Raw genomic sequence first — 17185 nt, forward strand, 5'->3', positions numbered from 1 at the left:
CATGTTTTTGTCACCAATGCTGGTTTTAGCATGGCAAGCCTCATGTACAATGTATAAGCAGTATTTAATGAAAGCGTAATAATGTATACATGTATTTTATCTTAACAGTAAAAATACCAGTTTACACTATTGTATGATGTCCAGGTATATTTGTGTATTTTACTATACATGAAATTGTTTTAGTGAACAAAGAACATAGATATTGTATGTAGATTTGTGGTAATTTTTATTTTCACTTTCTCTATTAAATCAAATTTTAAATTGGTGTCTATGTAAATATGTCATGCAATCTGTGTGGTCAGAGAGTTGGGTGTGGTCACTGTATGCACAGTCATCAGTGTGTGACATGTGGTCATCACTACATTTCATTTTGTGTGGTCTATTAAGATACTTGTACATATTGCATAGATTTTTTTCTGTTACGATTGGTAGTAATCTTTGCAATGCAGATATTATTCTATTCCAGCGAAGAATGATTTTTGGATTTTAAAAGATTGATACAGCAGCCTAAAAAGTTGGCAGAGATGAGAAACTTTCTTTGTACAGGTACTTGGTTTTAAGCACATCTGCACTCCTTGCATTCTGGTAAATGTATTTTAATAGAACAAACCAGGATCTAGATAATCATATGACAAATGTAGTATTAAATAATTTTTTTTTTTCAATTTGCAAGAGATGTAAAAATCTGATAAACTTTATACTTTTGCAATATATAAGACCAAAAAATGTTTTCCCAAACCATAGTGACATTTGCAAATCAGGTTGTCAATCAGCAGTGTTTGTGTCTACTGCCCCAGGAGGCTGTAGACACTCATCATCTCACTATCCTCTCACTTGTAAGTTGTGAGTTAATCCGGTTGGAGGAGTGATCATTATTATACGCATACCACCTATGAATACTTTACTAAAGTAAATAGTAACAATTTTTATACTTTTTCAGACTTTCACTTAGAATTGTGTAGAATGTAACTGTTAAGTGAATTTTAAATGTTCTTATAACTTATACTTATTAATTGTAGAAAGTGGTAAAATGAAGATGAATCTGTGCAATATCTTTTATAGTTTACATCACTTCATGTAGATGAACCAGTGTACAAAAATAAAATTTAGAAACAATAATTCACCTGTTTATTCTGTTTATTGCTAGTCAGAGCAAATAAAATGCCACATCACTTTGCACACGGCTGACTTGTTCTGTTACACGTTGCCATGTCAACATTAAAGTTCAACCTCCAATTCAAGACCTATCTAATTCTGAGACCTAATTAAAGACCACTTTTTGAAAGAAAACAATCTTCAATCTATTAACACTAAGCTAACCGGCAACTAAACCCGGAGGCCACCGCTAATTTTCAGATCCCAATGGTGGTCTCAAATTTGGCTGTAATACTCATGGGAATAAAGAATTATTAAAATTAAATTAGGGTAAGTTGTCTCAGAGAAAGCAAAACTATAACTGTACATAATAATTTGCATATTTTCATCTAGTTTGCTTATAATGAATGTAGAACTCTTTAATCGATAATAAACCAAGCACAATTTGATGTAAACATACTGCGAGCTTTCATCTGTTATCAACGTGACTTCTAAGTATGTACATATTAAATTTTAAAATATTTTTTTAAACAGCCGCCATATTTAATCTTTCTGGTTTATTATTGTAAAATTGAATTGTCATCCAAAGAAAAATCTGGGCAGAAGCCATACAATGTGCAAAGCACTGAGAGGTGGGCAGAGATTTTTGTTTAGAAACAGTTGCCATGGACACTAGTACATGGAATTTAAATAAAAAATTAGCTTGTTTTGGAGAACCATGCTCCTCACTTTTCTTGCTTCTTTTCTTTTTTTTTTTGGTGGGGATCCTACTCCCTGGATCTTCACCTGGTAATTGTTTGTCACCTTGCCATAGAGTTGTGGAAAATATATGGCACTACTGTACGACCATTGTTCAAGAAACCCTCTATTCTTCTGAACAATACAGTGTATTTTTATGTAAAAAATCTAGTTTTTCATAAAATTGATAAAGTATATTCTTTAAAAAAAAATAAATATAAATTGGGCAAGAATGTATAAATGCTACTTTTTAAAAAATAATAATATTTTACTAATATGTAATTGCATATTTTCAGAGTAAATTATGATTTTTAATTTCCCTTGATCATCTGCACTTAAAAAAGAAATTACAGTATTCAAAAATTAATAAATGCTGACATTAGTACTGCAATCGAAAGCAAAAGCATTGACCCCACAGTGACCTCCGATCCACTTGGTACTTTAGTATCTATAAAAGAAAACAAATTATGTTATTCAATAACAAGTTACTATATCAATTTTTTAGCAATACTCTAGCAGCTGTTTACATTCCCTCACCTTTTATGTTCAAAAGTCAATTCTTTATGACCTAAAATCTTTTTGTTTTCTATAGTTTTAGGATAATAATCTCATAATTTCATAACAGTGATGATGGTGCTGATAATAATATTTACATTTAATTAGTGCATCGTGCAAAGAAGCTTATACAAAACAAACGAAAATAAAACTAAAAGAATAAAGCTGACACAAAATATACAAAAGTGTTAGCTTATACACCCATATACATGTGCAACAATGATTCGCCTTCTTTTTAGTGACAGTAATTTTTATAGGCATCATTATTAAATTAGTATTTGAAATCTTTCGTTTGTTCAATTCCAAAATCACAGTGGAAGTTCCGCCTTAAACCAGCTAACAGTTTCTTCATCCAGTTCAATTGTGCACTTATCTTGTGTAGGAAGAGCTTAGTGCAGCCTACGGCGTACCAGTGGGGCCGGGGGACAGGGGCCCCCTGTCAGGGAGAAAAACCACAATTTGTCGGGGAGAAATAAAATGTTTGTATTTTCTACATATTAGTAGATTCTGAGATTCAATAAATAAGCCTTTGAAATCCCTGAATTGTCATATTTTTCGGGTACTTCGCCCCCTGGAACACTTTTGAGAGATTTTGAGCTAAACTGACCACGCCCACTTTTTTTTTTCGGCCGGGATGTCGAACCCCCTATCGGACAAATCCTGGCACCACCCCTACCTACACAATCTTTGTTTTAGTAATTATTAGTGTCAAGAGAGTTGTGGGGTTGACGGGGCCAGCGCCATGGTCCCTGGGCTTTGCTAGGGGCCTGGGAAACAAAATAATGCATTTTTCTCAGGAACCAATCTTTATAATTGCCTCTATAATTGTTTACATTAAGAATTTAAATACATATAAGGCAGTGACTTTTAGGGATTACCTGGGGGATTTTGCCATTTTAATATGAACCAGAATAAATGTTATCAACTTACCTGTAACTTCAAATAAAGCTTCCATACCAGCAAAGATATGATCATTCACATGGCAGTGAAGAAGCCACACTCCAACATTGTCTGGTTCCATCTCAACTGTCTTATAAACACCTTGATAAAAAAAAAAAAAAAAAAGAATGTGCATGAAGAAAATTAATATACATACATAAAACTTGTGGTTGGAAAGTTTGAAAGAGCTCTGAGCGATTCTCTGTTTAAATCCAAAATTACCAACACTGAACAAATGATGTGCAAAAAAAAATGTAGAATACACAACTTAGATCTTATAAAGTAACTGGATTTGTAATCTAATGAAAACTGTAGAATGAAGATACTGTACTGGCATAAGCCTTTGGTTATGAACACATGAATAAACCTACACTGTTGCACATCTGTTTGTAGTAGGGATTTATTTATTTTGACAATGGAAAATGACATTGATGTGTAGTGACTACATTCAAAACTAACATCATGTAAAGACCATAATATAAACAGACTTTGAACTACATCATGTAACCATTAACAAATGTGAATGGCTTACCTGGGAAAAGTTCAAACACATCAGCCCGCTGTGTCATATCCGTTTCATAGGTCATAGTTTGCCCATGAAAATGCACGGAATGAAGATCAACATCGGTTCCCATGGCAATTAGGTACCAGTCCACTTTATCTCCTTTCTGCATTTCTAAGCCCTTTAAGTTGGTGTAGATATAGCCATTTATACCTATATGACCAAAATTATGCATTCATTTAAACATTTTTAAGGGTGTTAAAACATGTGTGTCCTAACCGTGTTTTTGTATTTAGGTCCATTTCTGCTGGGAAAAAAAAACATGTGTTTTTTAATTGTTTTTTAATAACCGTTTAAAAACACATGTTTTTTTTTTCGCTTAGCAGAAACAGACCCTTAGGTGACACATTTGTACAGTCGACTTTTTAATTTTAAGCAAATTTTAAGGTGATGTCTAGTTTGACAAATCTGACCCCAGGTGCTTAAACAATGAGTAAAATATTTGAAGTTTTGTCGCTGTCAAGATTATACCTTAGAAATAAATAACCTTAATTTTTTACTTGCCATGCATCAAGTTGCTTTCCTCAAATTCTGGGTCTGCTTTATCTACCATCGATGGTTTCAGAGAGAAAGTATCGATATTTTCATCAAGGTACCAGCTCTGATTCTCATCCATAACAATAAAAAGAAGAGCAAATTCTCGTTTAATATCCTTTCGTTGACCTGCTTTATCAAGAACACCTTTTTTACACACCACTAGAGGGCCAATCAATCCAGAGTAGATGTCTCGAACCCTATTGACGGTTGAATAGTAAGAGTAAGCGACGCAGTTTGGATCGCTATCCGTCGGTGCAACACTTGTGGGTGCTTCCCAGATGTACGTATGTGTGTCACCCGGTGCCACGTATTCCATTTCTCGGCTCACCTCGACGACACCATGAGCGTTAATGGAGTAGTCCCTTGATGCCATATTCTTAAAAACGATACAGATGCGTCCCTCTACTTGCATCCTAATTATCGGTCCCAACGTACCGAGATAACTTTCATGTTTACTTTGAACTTTGAACTCTGCATCCTGGTACTGACGGAAGAGGGCCTTCTTGTAAACACTTCCAATCAATGTGTCAGTTTGAGTGACAAAGACATAACCATCACTGTGGCACAAACAGAATAGAATTATCTATTTAAGAACATATGTGGCAAATAAGCCAATCCAGTCACTCCTCGCAAAAGTTGATTTTTAGTTACAGTGTTAAAGAGTGACACTTATATGACAGTTATAAAATGGTGAAAGAATCAATTAAATCTGATGTTTTGTTGTGATGTTACAGGAGTTAAATCATACAGCTGTTTAAATAACAGAGAAATCAGCCTTCAAAGTTTGGGGAATTCTCATGCAGAGACCATCACCAAATTATTAAAAAATGTTGTTTAAACATCGAATATGGGGAAATATCAACATAGCCTGATGTATAGAAATATAAGGTTTATTTTAGTGTAATAAAATAGATTTTGAAAAATTTTGACATTTTAACATGTTCTGGCCATATATCTCCCAAAAATGATTTGCGAGGAGTGACTGGTTTGGCCTGTCTTTACCACATATAAAAATTTGTCTCATGCAGTCAAACTTAAGGTACTGTTGTTTCCTTTGATATTGTTTACAGAATCAATACACTTATTGTTTTTGAACAAAATGTTGTACACCTCCCTTCCACCTATGTATATAAATGATGAACATAGCACATAAGCAACCGACACATATCCCACACCAGAGATATTTATCAAAAGAGAAGTTATAACCCAACTCCGATGATAATAAATTCAAATTCCTCTGAAAACCTATGTTTGCAATCAATAAGACAGTTAATTCTGCCTTTAATGGCAATCATTTCTGTTACAATTATTTATTGTAATTACGTGAGTGTAGCTTGGCTCAGTTGGCTAAACTGGTGGTGCCACTGTGTGTGCACTGAACCGTGGCGACCTCTTAGTCCCCGGTTCAATTCCCATCGCTGCTCTCCTTGTATTACACCTAGAGGGCTACAATGCAAGTTACGATAAGTGCACAGTCTTTTGGATGAGATGTTAAGGCCATTGGTCCCGTGTGCAATGTCCCATGTGCACATTAAGAAAAGTACACTCTTCGAAAAAGTGTAGGGGACTGTCTTCCATTGAACTGCCCAATCACCACCAGAAGGACCCCACTAAGTCTTCTTCAGACTTTTGTGGGTTATCCTTGGTGTTTACACTAACATAATCCATATCCATCCACATGAAGCACTGATGGTTCAAATTAAACATTTTGTGTGTTGGTCCTTGTAACTTACCTCTCTGGATCTTCAAGTGAGACATTTCGAATATAGTCAAACTTTTCTTTTGCGAAATCCCAGTTCATTTCTACGGCAGCAATGTAGTAGGTACGAGCACCGCCACACTCATCTTGGTAGCTACTAATCGGTGAGCCATCACAGTTGTCTACTGAGAAAGTTGCAATCATTCCACTGTCTCTTTGCACTGCAGACTGGCTCTCCACACTCCATTTTCCTTTTAGAGCAGATGTCATTTGGTTTTATTATGCTTTTCTTTATATATAATAATGATGAATATTTATAATCTGTTGAGGTGATTTAGGGCAGGATCCAGAGGGCGGAGGGGTGACCATGAGGGGACTAGGACAAGAAAAATGAGACAGAAAAAAAAAGGAGAAAGAAGGCTGCACGGAACTCAGAAACAAGCTAACTTTCAATTTAAATGTGTACCAGTGGTTAAGTACTTCTAAACAAAAATCCTCCCCCGCCTCCACTGCTCAGTGTTTTGCACACCACATGTCCCCAATATCCAGATTTTTATCTGGATCCATCCCAGCCTGAACATATTTTTCAATAATGCGATCAATAAAAAAAGATGAAATGAACATTATAAGCAAACTTTTAACTCATTGATATAAAGTGCTTCGTGAGAGGAAGTTCATGAATTTACATTGATAGTCCAAAAAATTGATAAAGTCAATTTTACCCATAATTTATTTTTAATCAATAACATTATTAATTATTTAACTACTGTACATTTCTTACTATAATAATAAAATAATACAAACCTATGACACTAGGTGTCATTACAACTGTTTGATAAATGCCAGGGAACAGCGCCACCGAGTCAGTGCGAGCACCATTGAATACAAATGTGTTTCCGTGAAAATACACTGTCGTTTGATCCCCCTCTTTTCCTAGCGACATCAAGTGCCAGTTGACCTCAGTGCCTTGGCAAACACTGATATTAGGAAGATTTGCAAAGGAGAAGCCATTGATGGCTATAAAGAAATAAAAGACGTTAATATGCTGGCAAGAATATGCATTCATGTAATAGGCAAAGTGTGAGCCCACATTAAATACAGCTACGATAATAATAATGACTCTGTCATGTATCTCAGAACTGGTAGTTGGGCATCTGCACAGGGGAAGTAGGCTAGTTTTGGTCTGGGGTGATGAGAAATGGATTCGGGGTTACGAAAATCGAGAATGCGTATCTAAATACCTATTGTCATTTTTAGTATTTTAACCCACTTAATGGAACTAATTTGCTTCCACAGGCGTTGGTGAGAGGGATGGGGGGTACTGTACATCTCCTGCACCCCCCATTATCATGTGCACCCATTGGACAGACATGGCAATTTCTATACTGCCAATCAACACAAGAAAGGATAGACAGTTATTTTAAACATGATGATTAACACTACCTTATGGAATTGTATTTGAATATATTAAGAAAATCAAAGTATCCATACCACTCATTTGGTTAGATGCCACGAAATCCTCATCACCTTTCATCAGGTTCGGATCAGAGGTCTTCGATACAATGTTATCATCGATGTACCAACTTAGGTTCTCATCAGATGCGAAGAAGAACAAAAAGTTCTACCAATTTGAAAAAAAAAATGCAAATTCAATCAGTGTTCATGGGAATTTATAGCATAAAAGCATACAACACAGCAGTAACTTTATTTATTTCATTTCATTTATTTATTAAACTTCTCACTCACAATGTACAGTAGGGATGGAAGCGAGCCAACAAGTGATAAACCTCTACAACGGCTTGCTCCCTAATACTAAAATACAAATATAACTTTGAGCAACAGCAAAAAAAAAAATTTTGAGAAAGGAAAGACAGCTAAGACAACAAAAAAGAAAATAACATAATCATAAAAATGAATAATGACAGTAATATAAATTGCCACTGTTTTACAGTAATTATTTTACCATCATTATTAATAAAAAAAAATAAAAAATAAAAAAATAACAATAATAATAATAATAATAAAGCATAATTTTAAAAAATAAAGCATAAAATGATTGAAAAGCTAAATATTCTACCTGTGTTTTTGATGCCAAAGTTCCTGGTCTACAGGTAATCAAAGGTCCAACAAGACCGGAGTACAGATCTTTCACAAGATCCACAGCAGAATAATACATCCAGGTAAGGCAATCATCATCAAATTCGGTTGGTCCAAAGTCATTCGGAACTGTCCAATTGTAAGTGTACATTTTGCCTGGCTGCACAATGCCACCACCCATTTCTGCTTCTAAAAAAATTCAGATTTTAAAAAAAATTTTAGTTAAGAACTAATTGCTGTTTAATTATTATTATAATATAATTATTATTTTTTATATTTTAAGCTTTTTAATTTTTTTTTTTTTTTGGGGGGTGGGGTTGGGGGTGGAAAATTGTAAAGCTGTTGTTTTCAGTGTAATGATGAAATAAGAACTATAATAAAAAGTGGTAAATACATATATTATTGGCAATAAAATTAATACCAGTAGTTAGATATGATATAGTGGTTTATGAACCTACCTAAAAAAAATATTTTAATTTCTTATATTGCTTTTGACTAAATTGATATAAAATAATAATTACAATAAAATAATAATAATATGAATAATAACAATAATAATGCTGACAATACAAATTGTGCTGTGAAATTCATAATTGTCTGGGATACCTTGTAACATATCACCCATTCACGCTACTGCTGCTTGGTTTTAATGTACAGTCATCCTTCAAAAGCACCCAAATGGGGGTGGTGAATAATACTTGACCCAATTTTTTATTTGACCTATTAAATGAACTTAACACTGCATAATGAGCAGCATTTCTGTTACAGTGAAAATTTTGACAAACCTGATGTGCCATCATTGTACATCATTCCCTCGGACATCTTATCATACAAAACGCCTTGGGCATGTATGCTGTAATTCCTGGTTGCCATGTTAAGGAATGTCACTTGAATCGTGTCACCAACTTCAGCTTGAATGACAGGCCCCAGGAACCCGAGGTGTTCTAAATCAGTTGTTCTATTTTGTTCTTGTGTGAATGTTGCATCAGTGTATTCACGGTAAACCGCCTTCTTGTAAACCGATCCAATGCGATTAGCTGCTGTGTTAAAATATGGCGTCCTGGAAGAAAACAATTCTAATATAAACGTCATGTGAAATGTGATTCTTTGGTTAATACGTTTAAAATCTAGAAAATCCCATGAACATTCAATATTATATTATGAAATTGTCATTTAAAAGGATCGAATAATTAACTTCTAATCAAATAACAACTATTTATTTTTTTGCTAATTTAAATAATTATATGAATATAGAAACAGTCACTTCTACATTTCTAATTTTTAGATTAAATTGTCTTATATTTTTGTCATGTATATTTGTTGTTCTCATTTTTTATGATTTTTGGCTGCAACAATTATGAATGAATATAGAGCTAACATGTTGCTGCTGCTAATTTAACAAATGCTCTGACGAGGTTAAGTGCAATCTGTTTAAATCCTATTGTACCACTACGTAATGCTGCAGCCTATGGGTTTACTCAGGTTAATATCATGGAGTTGCAGGTGTGTGTTACAATAATGCTCTGAGAAAATGTCTGGGGCTTAACAAGAGATGTTCTATATATTCAATGAGTTCTATAGAAAAACTTGCTATGGTTTCATGATTAGAATGATAAATAGAAACAATACCCTTGTAAATGCTGTTGTGAAACCTTGCATGTATTGTATGAGTCTAAAATGTATATAAACTGGATGAGACACTTGAACACTTGAGCTGATATTTTAGTATATTGTGAGCTTTCTATAATATGTTTTATTAATATCTGACATTTGAACAGTGTATTGTTTATGTGGACTTTTGATGTGCATTTAATGTATTTTTTATTTTTTCTTGTAATGTATTTTCTATGGAGAGTTCTGAAATATAATTGAATTGAATTGACTGATTGATAGATGGAGGATTTGGTGAAACTCTTGACGATAAGAGTTTATGTAACTTACGGATTTTCTTCATTTGTGAATGGATTGCGACCAAGTGGCAAATAATCCCACTCAATTTCAACAGCTGCAATGAAGTACTCCCTCACAGGTCCAGTGTTTGGAGTAAAGTCCTGTCCAGTAACTTCATTAACTGTATAAATAGCTTGAGATCCATCTAATATAAATAAATCATTTTCTATTTAAATTTTCTTTAATTCTAACATAATTTCATAAGCAAAAACAATTTCTACATAGGAGAATCCTGTACAGGAACATCATTAACTTTATAAAGAGTTTGAGATTCATCTAAAATAATCATTTACTAATTTTAAGTATCTTTATTTTTTGTTAAAATTTAAATTCATACAACAAAAAATTAGAAAGGCGTATATGATGCCTATTACCTTCGTAATGCGTTACAACAGCATCAGTGATTAGCCACGAGCCAGGATTTACCGCCCTCATTCTACCAGAGAAGAACGCTGCTGGTTCAACACTTATAGAATCTGTCCGATGGTTTCTTACCTCCTAAAAAATATAAAGTATTGTTAATTAAATTGATGCTATGCTTTATTGTTGCTTTGTTAACATATCCAACAAGCTTTAAATCTATTTTATTCTAATCGTAGTGATGTAATTGTTGTGTTGCCCAGTACCGAGACATTTGGAAATGGAAACGGTGGCAGAGTTTCAACAATGCAGTGTTGCATCTAAGGGTGCGTGGAGGCACATGCCCCAAAAATTAGCCCACGCCCAAGCGCAATGGAAATGTTTGAAGCGAAAACAAATCACGCTCAAGTAGTTAAAATTCACATCATATCACCTTACTGGGAAAATCAACAAAATGTGTATGCCTAAAAAGAAAATACACAATACAACAAATTTTTAAATATATATTCAAAAGCAAGTGATCGCATAACACTGTCGCATCACCTACTGTACTGTCCAGCAAGATAGTCTTATTCCAGCCTTATATTTTTCATTGTAGTAAAAAAAAAAAAAATGCCAAACCTCAATTTCATACATTTTGGGTCGGTCGGGTGTGGCCAACACAATAATTTTTTTTATTTGGCCTAATCGTCCTACCCATTTTAAGACTCCAAAGTATGCCATTGCAATGTTGACAACAATTTTTATTATGATTATGGTGATGATGATGAGTCATGATAGTGATTATGATGATAATGATGATGATGAATCATAACATCATCATTACAATATTGCCATTAATATTAATGATAATTAAAATGAATTTTGATGATGATCGGTTCAACAGTGGTGAAGATGACAGTAATACAAATGAATACTCCTCCAGTTTAATATTCGTAGTTGAAGATTCTGTTTCACTTACAAGCATGTTACCATGGAAATATGCAGTGTGTATGTCAGATTCCGTCCCCATACCAAGAATATGCCATTCAATTTCATCGCCTTGATCCATTTCCAATCCTGGCAAGTTGCCATAGATATAGCCATTGATTCCATCTTTCTGGAGAGATGCTATAAATGCTTCATCCTCTGAAATAAAAGTTGAAGGAAGTAGTTGCAGAAACATAGCACTTGATAACACCATTTATGACCGGAAATTTAAAATAAAAAGATTTCTCTTTGAATCTCAAAATTAATCTAATGTAGTTTATCATGAAATTTTAGTTTTTAAATTTGAAAATCTTGAATTATAATGACATGTAGTGGAGGTTTGGTCATCCGCCAACCAAAAATATTAATTAATTTGTCTATCCAAATTACATTATTTTCATTGAAAATCCCTAATATTCTGGTCTACAAAAAAGCACAATTTTGATCATACTAAGCCATAAAAACTGAACTCATGAGTCCTACTACATATTTTTATTCCGGGATTTTTATTCTGGTCAGATATGCTGGACTCCCTACGTACAAATTTCTGGAGCCAACACCGCACTTAAAATTACGCTGGATGAATCAATTTCTACAAATTAGTTTTAAAAATTATTCCACATTAAATATCTAAGCAAACCTCTGTCCACGGTGTCTGTTGTAAAATGTTCAATATTTTTATCCAAATAATAGCTGAGATTTTCATCAGTTACAGTGAACATCAAAACAAACTCCTTATCCACATCTGATCTTCTTCCACCGGCATTTAAGATACCTGTAAAAAATAGAAGTTTATAATATATTACCACTATGATAATCTCCCTACTCCCAACATGCCATCTGCCCCTCCTCTCTTCTAACATTTGTTCAATATTCCCATCAATCCTACTCCACTCTTGTCTACTTCCCTACTCCAAAAATATACTTCTAAATATATTCACCCTCTCCTCATACCAAATAATTTTCCCCATCACATTCCTTCCTTGTCCTTCCATGCATAAACATCCCTCTTACCTTACCCACCCTCAAATCCCCTTATACACAGTAATCATGTTGATGATTACTGACTCCTACAATCCATTTTCCTATCCAAATATTCCCCTACTCAACCAAGCATTCCCATCCTCCAACCCTCCAATTCCATTCTCCACACCAACTCCATTTTCTTTTAAAAAATTCCAAAATTAGTAACACTAATCTCCACCCCAACATTCCTCCTTCTCACCCCAACAATTTCTTTCCACTGCACAGCACACTCATGAACATAAGTGGAAAGAGAATATCTATGTTCAACCAGAGGTTTAACATTTGAACTACGTACGTTCTATGTTCTGGTGCACATGATAATTATTCTTGTTATAAATAAAAACATTGCATGTGCAACATTGGCTTACTACAGTATATTGGATTAAAGTGATATTTTAGTTTAGTTTTTTTTTTTTTCTTTTTTAAATTAAAATTAAGTCATTATCTTTAAATCAATCTGTATATTTTTCCCCTTATCTCTCCCCCTTTGTCTTCACTCCCTTTTTCTCTTCCCATTCTTTAGGGTTTAAATATAGATCAACTGAAGGGTAGGTCCAGACCTCACACAGTTCCCAACAATCTGTTTTCACTTCATATCAATTTTCTTATCTGCTATAGGCCATAATCCCAATAAGCATATAAAGGCCATATAATTGTACATTAAATTTGTTCACACAAATCTACACGTAGACTAGACTATTTTAAGTACATGAAAGAACTTATTATCGCAGTGTCATTTATCTTAGCATTATTACCTGCAGTACCCGGAAATGATTCTGGAGCTTATTTGGCAAAACTTCAAGAGCATAATTTTATCAAGACTTGCGTCACATGATGTCTAGTTTGAAAATCCATGATTTCACAATGGCCTGTTGCAATAGGCTACAACAAAATGCTGCCCAGACTTCTTCTATTGTACCTTCTTTGGTAATTATCATGGCAAAGACAAGCCAAACCAGTCACTCACCATGGCATCATCACTGAATTAGTGTTTATCCGTTGCCATCAGGGGTTTAGCCAGAAAAACAAAATAGGCTGTCCAAAATGGAAGCCCATTGACTCAGTGCCACACCTGTCTTTTGGAATCCCCACCGAATATTGGTACAAAAACAATGTTGTTTTTATCAAATGTAAATATGATTTAGCTTTAGTTTAATCATGGACCTATTAATAAGAATGTAACATTTGATAGATTTGAAGAATATAAAGAATTTCTAAAGGCAGACGTACCAGGCCCAATTAGGCTAGGCCGAGCTGATTAGGCCAAGCCGTCACGGTAAAAGTAGCCATCCTAAATAATTGTAGGTCGTCCAAAAGACGGCCGGACGGCTCGGTGGCTAAGCCTATGGTATGGTGGATTTAAATGAGTCTTTTACCATTTTATAGCTCTCATTTTACTCTTTAACCCTGTACTAATAACTGAACATCATTTTTTTTTTTTTTTTGTGAGGTTGCCACAAAAAGATTTTTTGAAATATTGTCAGAGATCAAGTAAAACAAAACAAAAAATGTTTTCTCATTTAACAAAATGATTGTGTTAAATGCCTATAGGCAGTAAAGAAGTAACTAGTGAAATAAACAGTTTATTGATCAGTTTGATAAATGCTGTATACTGACAAAAATTTAAATGTTCATGGTGGCTCAGTATGGGTGTGATAAAAATAATCAATCAGAATAAAAGAAATATCTCCTACGAAAATGAAATTGGTCTTCAATTTTATTAATATTAGAGCTGCTTAGAAAAAGGAGTATTTGGAGAGGTATGGCGCCCCTTTTCAATCATGAGGGAGTGCCCAATGTCCAAATTAAATAGACTATGTCAACCAGAAAATCCATCATGTAATTTGTAAATAACATACCCTTTAACTGAGGAGCATTAAAAGTTAGTCCACAAACCACTATTTTTTTTCTCCTATTTGAATATACAAAAATCTGTATCTCATTAACTGTTACTAAGTTTTTCATCAAACACACTTCTTGTGTCTAAGAAACTCAGTTGTCCATATAAAAAAAATCTGACTTTTTAAAAATTTAACATATTACAATCATTAAGTAATTCCAGAAGTGAGTACCTGGTAGGTTTCAATGCTCATTACTAGCTGCACATTATGGAATATATTCTTACACAGGAAGTATGTGTTTGATCCAATGACCGGGGTAATTAAATGTAAAGGGAAACTGCAAAGCGGTCGTGTTGCCTTGATGCACTCTATAGGCCTATACAATTTCAATACTTATTGGATTTACTTTTACAACAGTGGCACACTGTCATATCAGACACTACCCAATGGTGCATCAAAAAAAAGGAATGAAAGCGAAACGAAAAGAAATTAAATTATTTCCTATTGCTGATTCATTGAAATAAATAATTTTCCTTTTATCTTCCCGTGACCCCCCTCCCAACCATTCTCTTTAAGAGTTAACAGTCTCATCTCCTTACCAACTAGTAGAGCACCAGATAGTTAAATTAAAAGAAAAAAGTACATCAGAAACATGGATGAATGGAATTCCTATAAGTATTGTATATGATTGAGATGATTATTGAAACACAAGTTTTAGCCTACTGACTGTAAATCACATTAAAATTTATATAAACAATTCCACATAATGTGATGCAACTCTTAGGTCAACGAAACGTTGAAAAAGTTTGAATTTATAAATTTGTTGTTTTAGATGGTTGGCCATCAGATTGTCATAAAAAATATGTTTTTTTTGGTAATTTTTGGGTCACAAAATTAACATTTTCAAAAAATATGAGAATTTAGGGATTTCAAAGGCTTACTTAATCAATTTTAGAGTCTAAAATGTAGAAATACATATAAATTTGTTTTATCTCCCAGACGAATTTTGGTTTTACTCCCCAACGGGAGGGGGAGGGGGAGGGGAGGGGAGTTACTTCATTTAAAAAATGTGTACCCTGATTTTTGTACTGGATAATAATGACAAAAATAAAACATTTCCAGTGACTGGTAGTCCTTTCATTTTTTGCTGTAAAATTATGGGTAAACATTTTTTTAAATACACTTTTTTTTATATTAAAAATGAGAAAGTTAATTTTTTATTATAACTTTTTTTTATTTTTGCATAAGAAAATACATCTTTAATCTAAGGCCAAAAAAACAATATTAGTTTCTCATCCCCTCGCGCTTCCATTTTCTCTGCCTCATGGTTTTTTTTATCTTTTTATTTCCTTTATTTTACGAAGTGTACGAAAATCTGGCTAACTCACATCAGTAAAATTCCTCTCTGGACCGTTCGTGGTTGGGGATACATTGTATGAATCATGTCTAGTGCGTCTTCTATTTGCTTTCAATGTGTCTACTTGATGAAAGTTGAAAAGTAGGAACTGTTTCCCATCGACCATCTTGGATTTACCACCTCGTAGTAAAAAACGTGCCCTCATTATCCTTTCAAAATATTAGAACGAGAAACTACTTGTTTTTTTTACTTAGCCTAATAATGAAGATTATTAATGTTCTAATGTACATCTGTGTTGTAATATCAGGGGCAGACCTAGCCCCGCAAGAAAGAGGGGGCGTGAATGTGCAAACTGAGTGACAGTCTCAGGGAAGAGCCCCTGGTAGGGGTGCAAGGGGCTAATCTCTCCCTTAAACTTCTAGTACTTTTGATAATTAGATGCTGTATTTTACTGATGTTTACTATTTACAGTAGCTTGGTAATTTTCTGATATACTTCACAATTGTTTTTTACAAAAAATAGAGGGGGCATACGCCCCCCCCCCCCTTCTAAATCCGCCACTGGATGTGGTAAATACTACAGTAGATTAATGAATTAAATAAGGAAGTATAACATACAGTAGTATTAAAACAGTTGCTAATGTACCTTTTGATAATATAAACTAATCTCAATGACCTTCAAAATGCACATGAATCACGCTGCAAGTATGTTTAGAAAAGATTATTTTTGATCCACTTATATAGCTCAATAAAATCTACAGGAACTAAGTTATAGCCTACTTCGGACACCATACTTGTACATGACTTAATCATTATAGCTGATGCAACTTTTTTAGATATATTTTTAACAGTTATAATTATGCCATACATATATTACACACAATTATTATAATTTTTATTATATTACTTGTAATTATTTTTAGGCTTAAATTAAAATTGCTAGATTTAAATTGAATAATACCTTCCAGTCACATACAAAAATTTTGATTTATAATTATCAAAACCAAGAACAATATATTATTATAATGAAAAAAATCTAAATAAATTATGAAAATAACTAAAATAGATCTAAAATGCTTAATATACTAAAAATATTCTAAAATGCTTAATATTCCAAAAGCTGTATCCATACTACCAAATTTTATGCAACTAATGTAGATAACTATTATTTCTGTTGTATATTATAGTTGTTTCTTTTCCCATTTGTACAGTCTCCTGATGAAGTCCACTGTGTGGACGAAAACTACAGAATAATTTTTTTTTAGTCTCAAATGTGCTGCTATCATTTATTTTATATTATAAATTACATAAAATTTAATAGTGTAGATAGGGCTGTAGACATAGCTGTACACAAGGGCAATATTTTCATTGTTAGGATTTAGATCAGCTTAATGTTCAATCTGTGACAAATGTAAAAAACAAATTTTTCTCACCTTTCCTGCAAATAATCATTGCACCGAC

The 17185-nt window shown here is 33.6% G+C and overlaps 1 protein-coding gene across 1 annotated transcript; it reads right to left on the reverse strand.

Moving 5' to 3' along the window:
• Positions 1-1119: 1119 nt before the first annotated feature.
• On the reverse strand, positions 1120-17179 carry LOC117123196 (hephaestin-like protein). Its single transcript, XM_033269045.1, has 14 exons — positions 17158-17179; positions 12142-12276; positions 11494-11660; positions 10547-10670; positions 10164-10317; positions 9008-9282; positions 8203-8411; positions 7617-7746; positions 6930-7142; positions 6160-6376; positions 4394-4983; positions 3860-4042; positions 3319-3429; positions 1120-2281 (listed from the first exon to the last, which is right to left on the reverse strand). Exons 1-14 carry the CDS (start codon positions 17174-17176, stop codon positions 2190-2192), a joined length of 2619 nt encoding a protein of 872 aa, XP_033124936.1. The 5' UTR covers positions 17177-17179; the 3' UTR covers positions 1120-2189.
• Between the last annotated feature and the right edge of the window lie 6 nt (positions 17180-17185).

The sequence above is a fragment of the Anneissia japonica genome, unplaced genomic scaffold, assembly GCF_011630105.1.
Source record: "Anneissia japonica isolate Jap-2015-1 unplaced genomic scaffold, ASM1163010v1 scaffold288080_len124612_cov161, whole genome shotgun sequence".
Lineage (NCBI taxonomy): Eukaryota > Metazoa > Echinodermata > Crinoidea > Comatulida > Comatulidae > Anneissia > Anneissia japonica.

What these genes read in the sequence shown, in the direction of transcription:
- LOC117123196 (XM_033269045.1), bottom strand. An exon ending in AATGACACCTAGTGTCATAG is followed by an intron (nt 6,377 to 6,929) that starts GTTTGTATTATT and finishes CTGCTCTAAAAG; the next exon opens with GAAAATGGAGTGTGGAGAGC. An exon ending in TGTGTTTGAACTTTTCCCAG is followed by an intron (nt 3,430 to 3,859) that starts GTAAGCCATTCA and finishes TTTTTTATCAAG; the next exon opens with GTGTTTATAAGACAGTTGAG.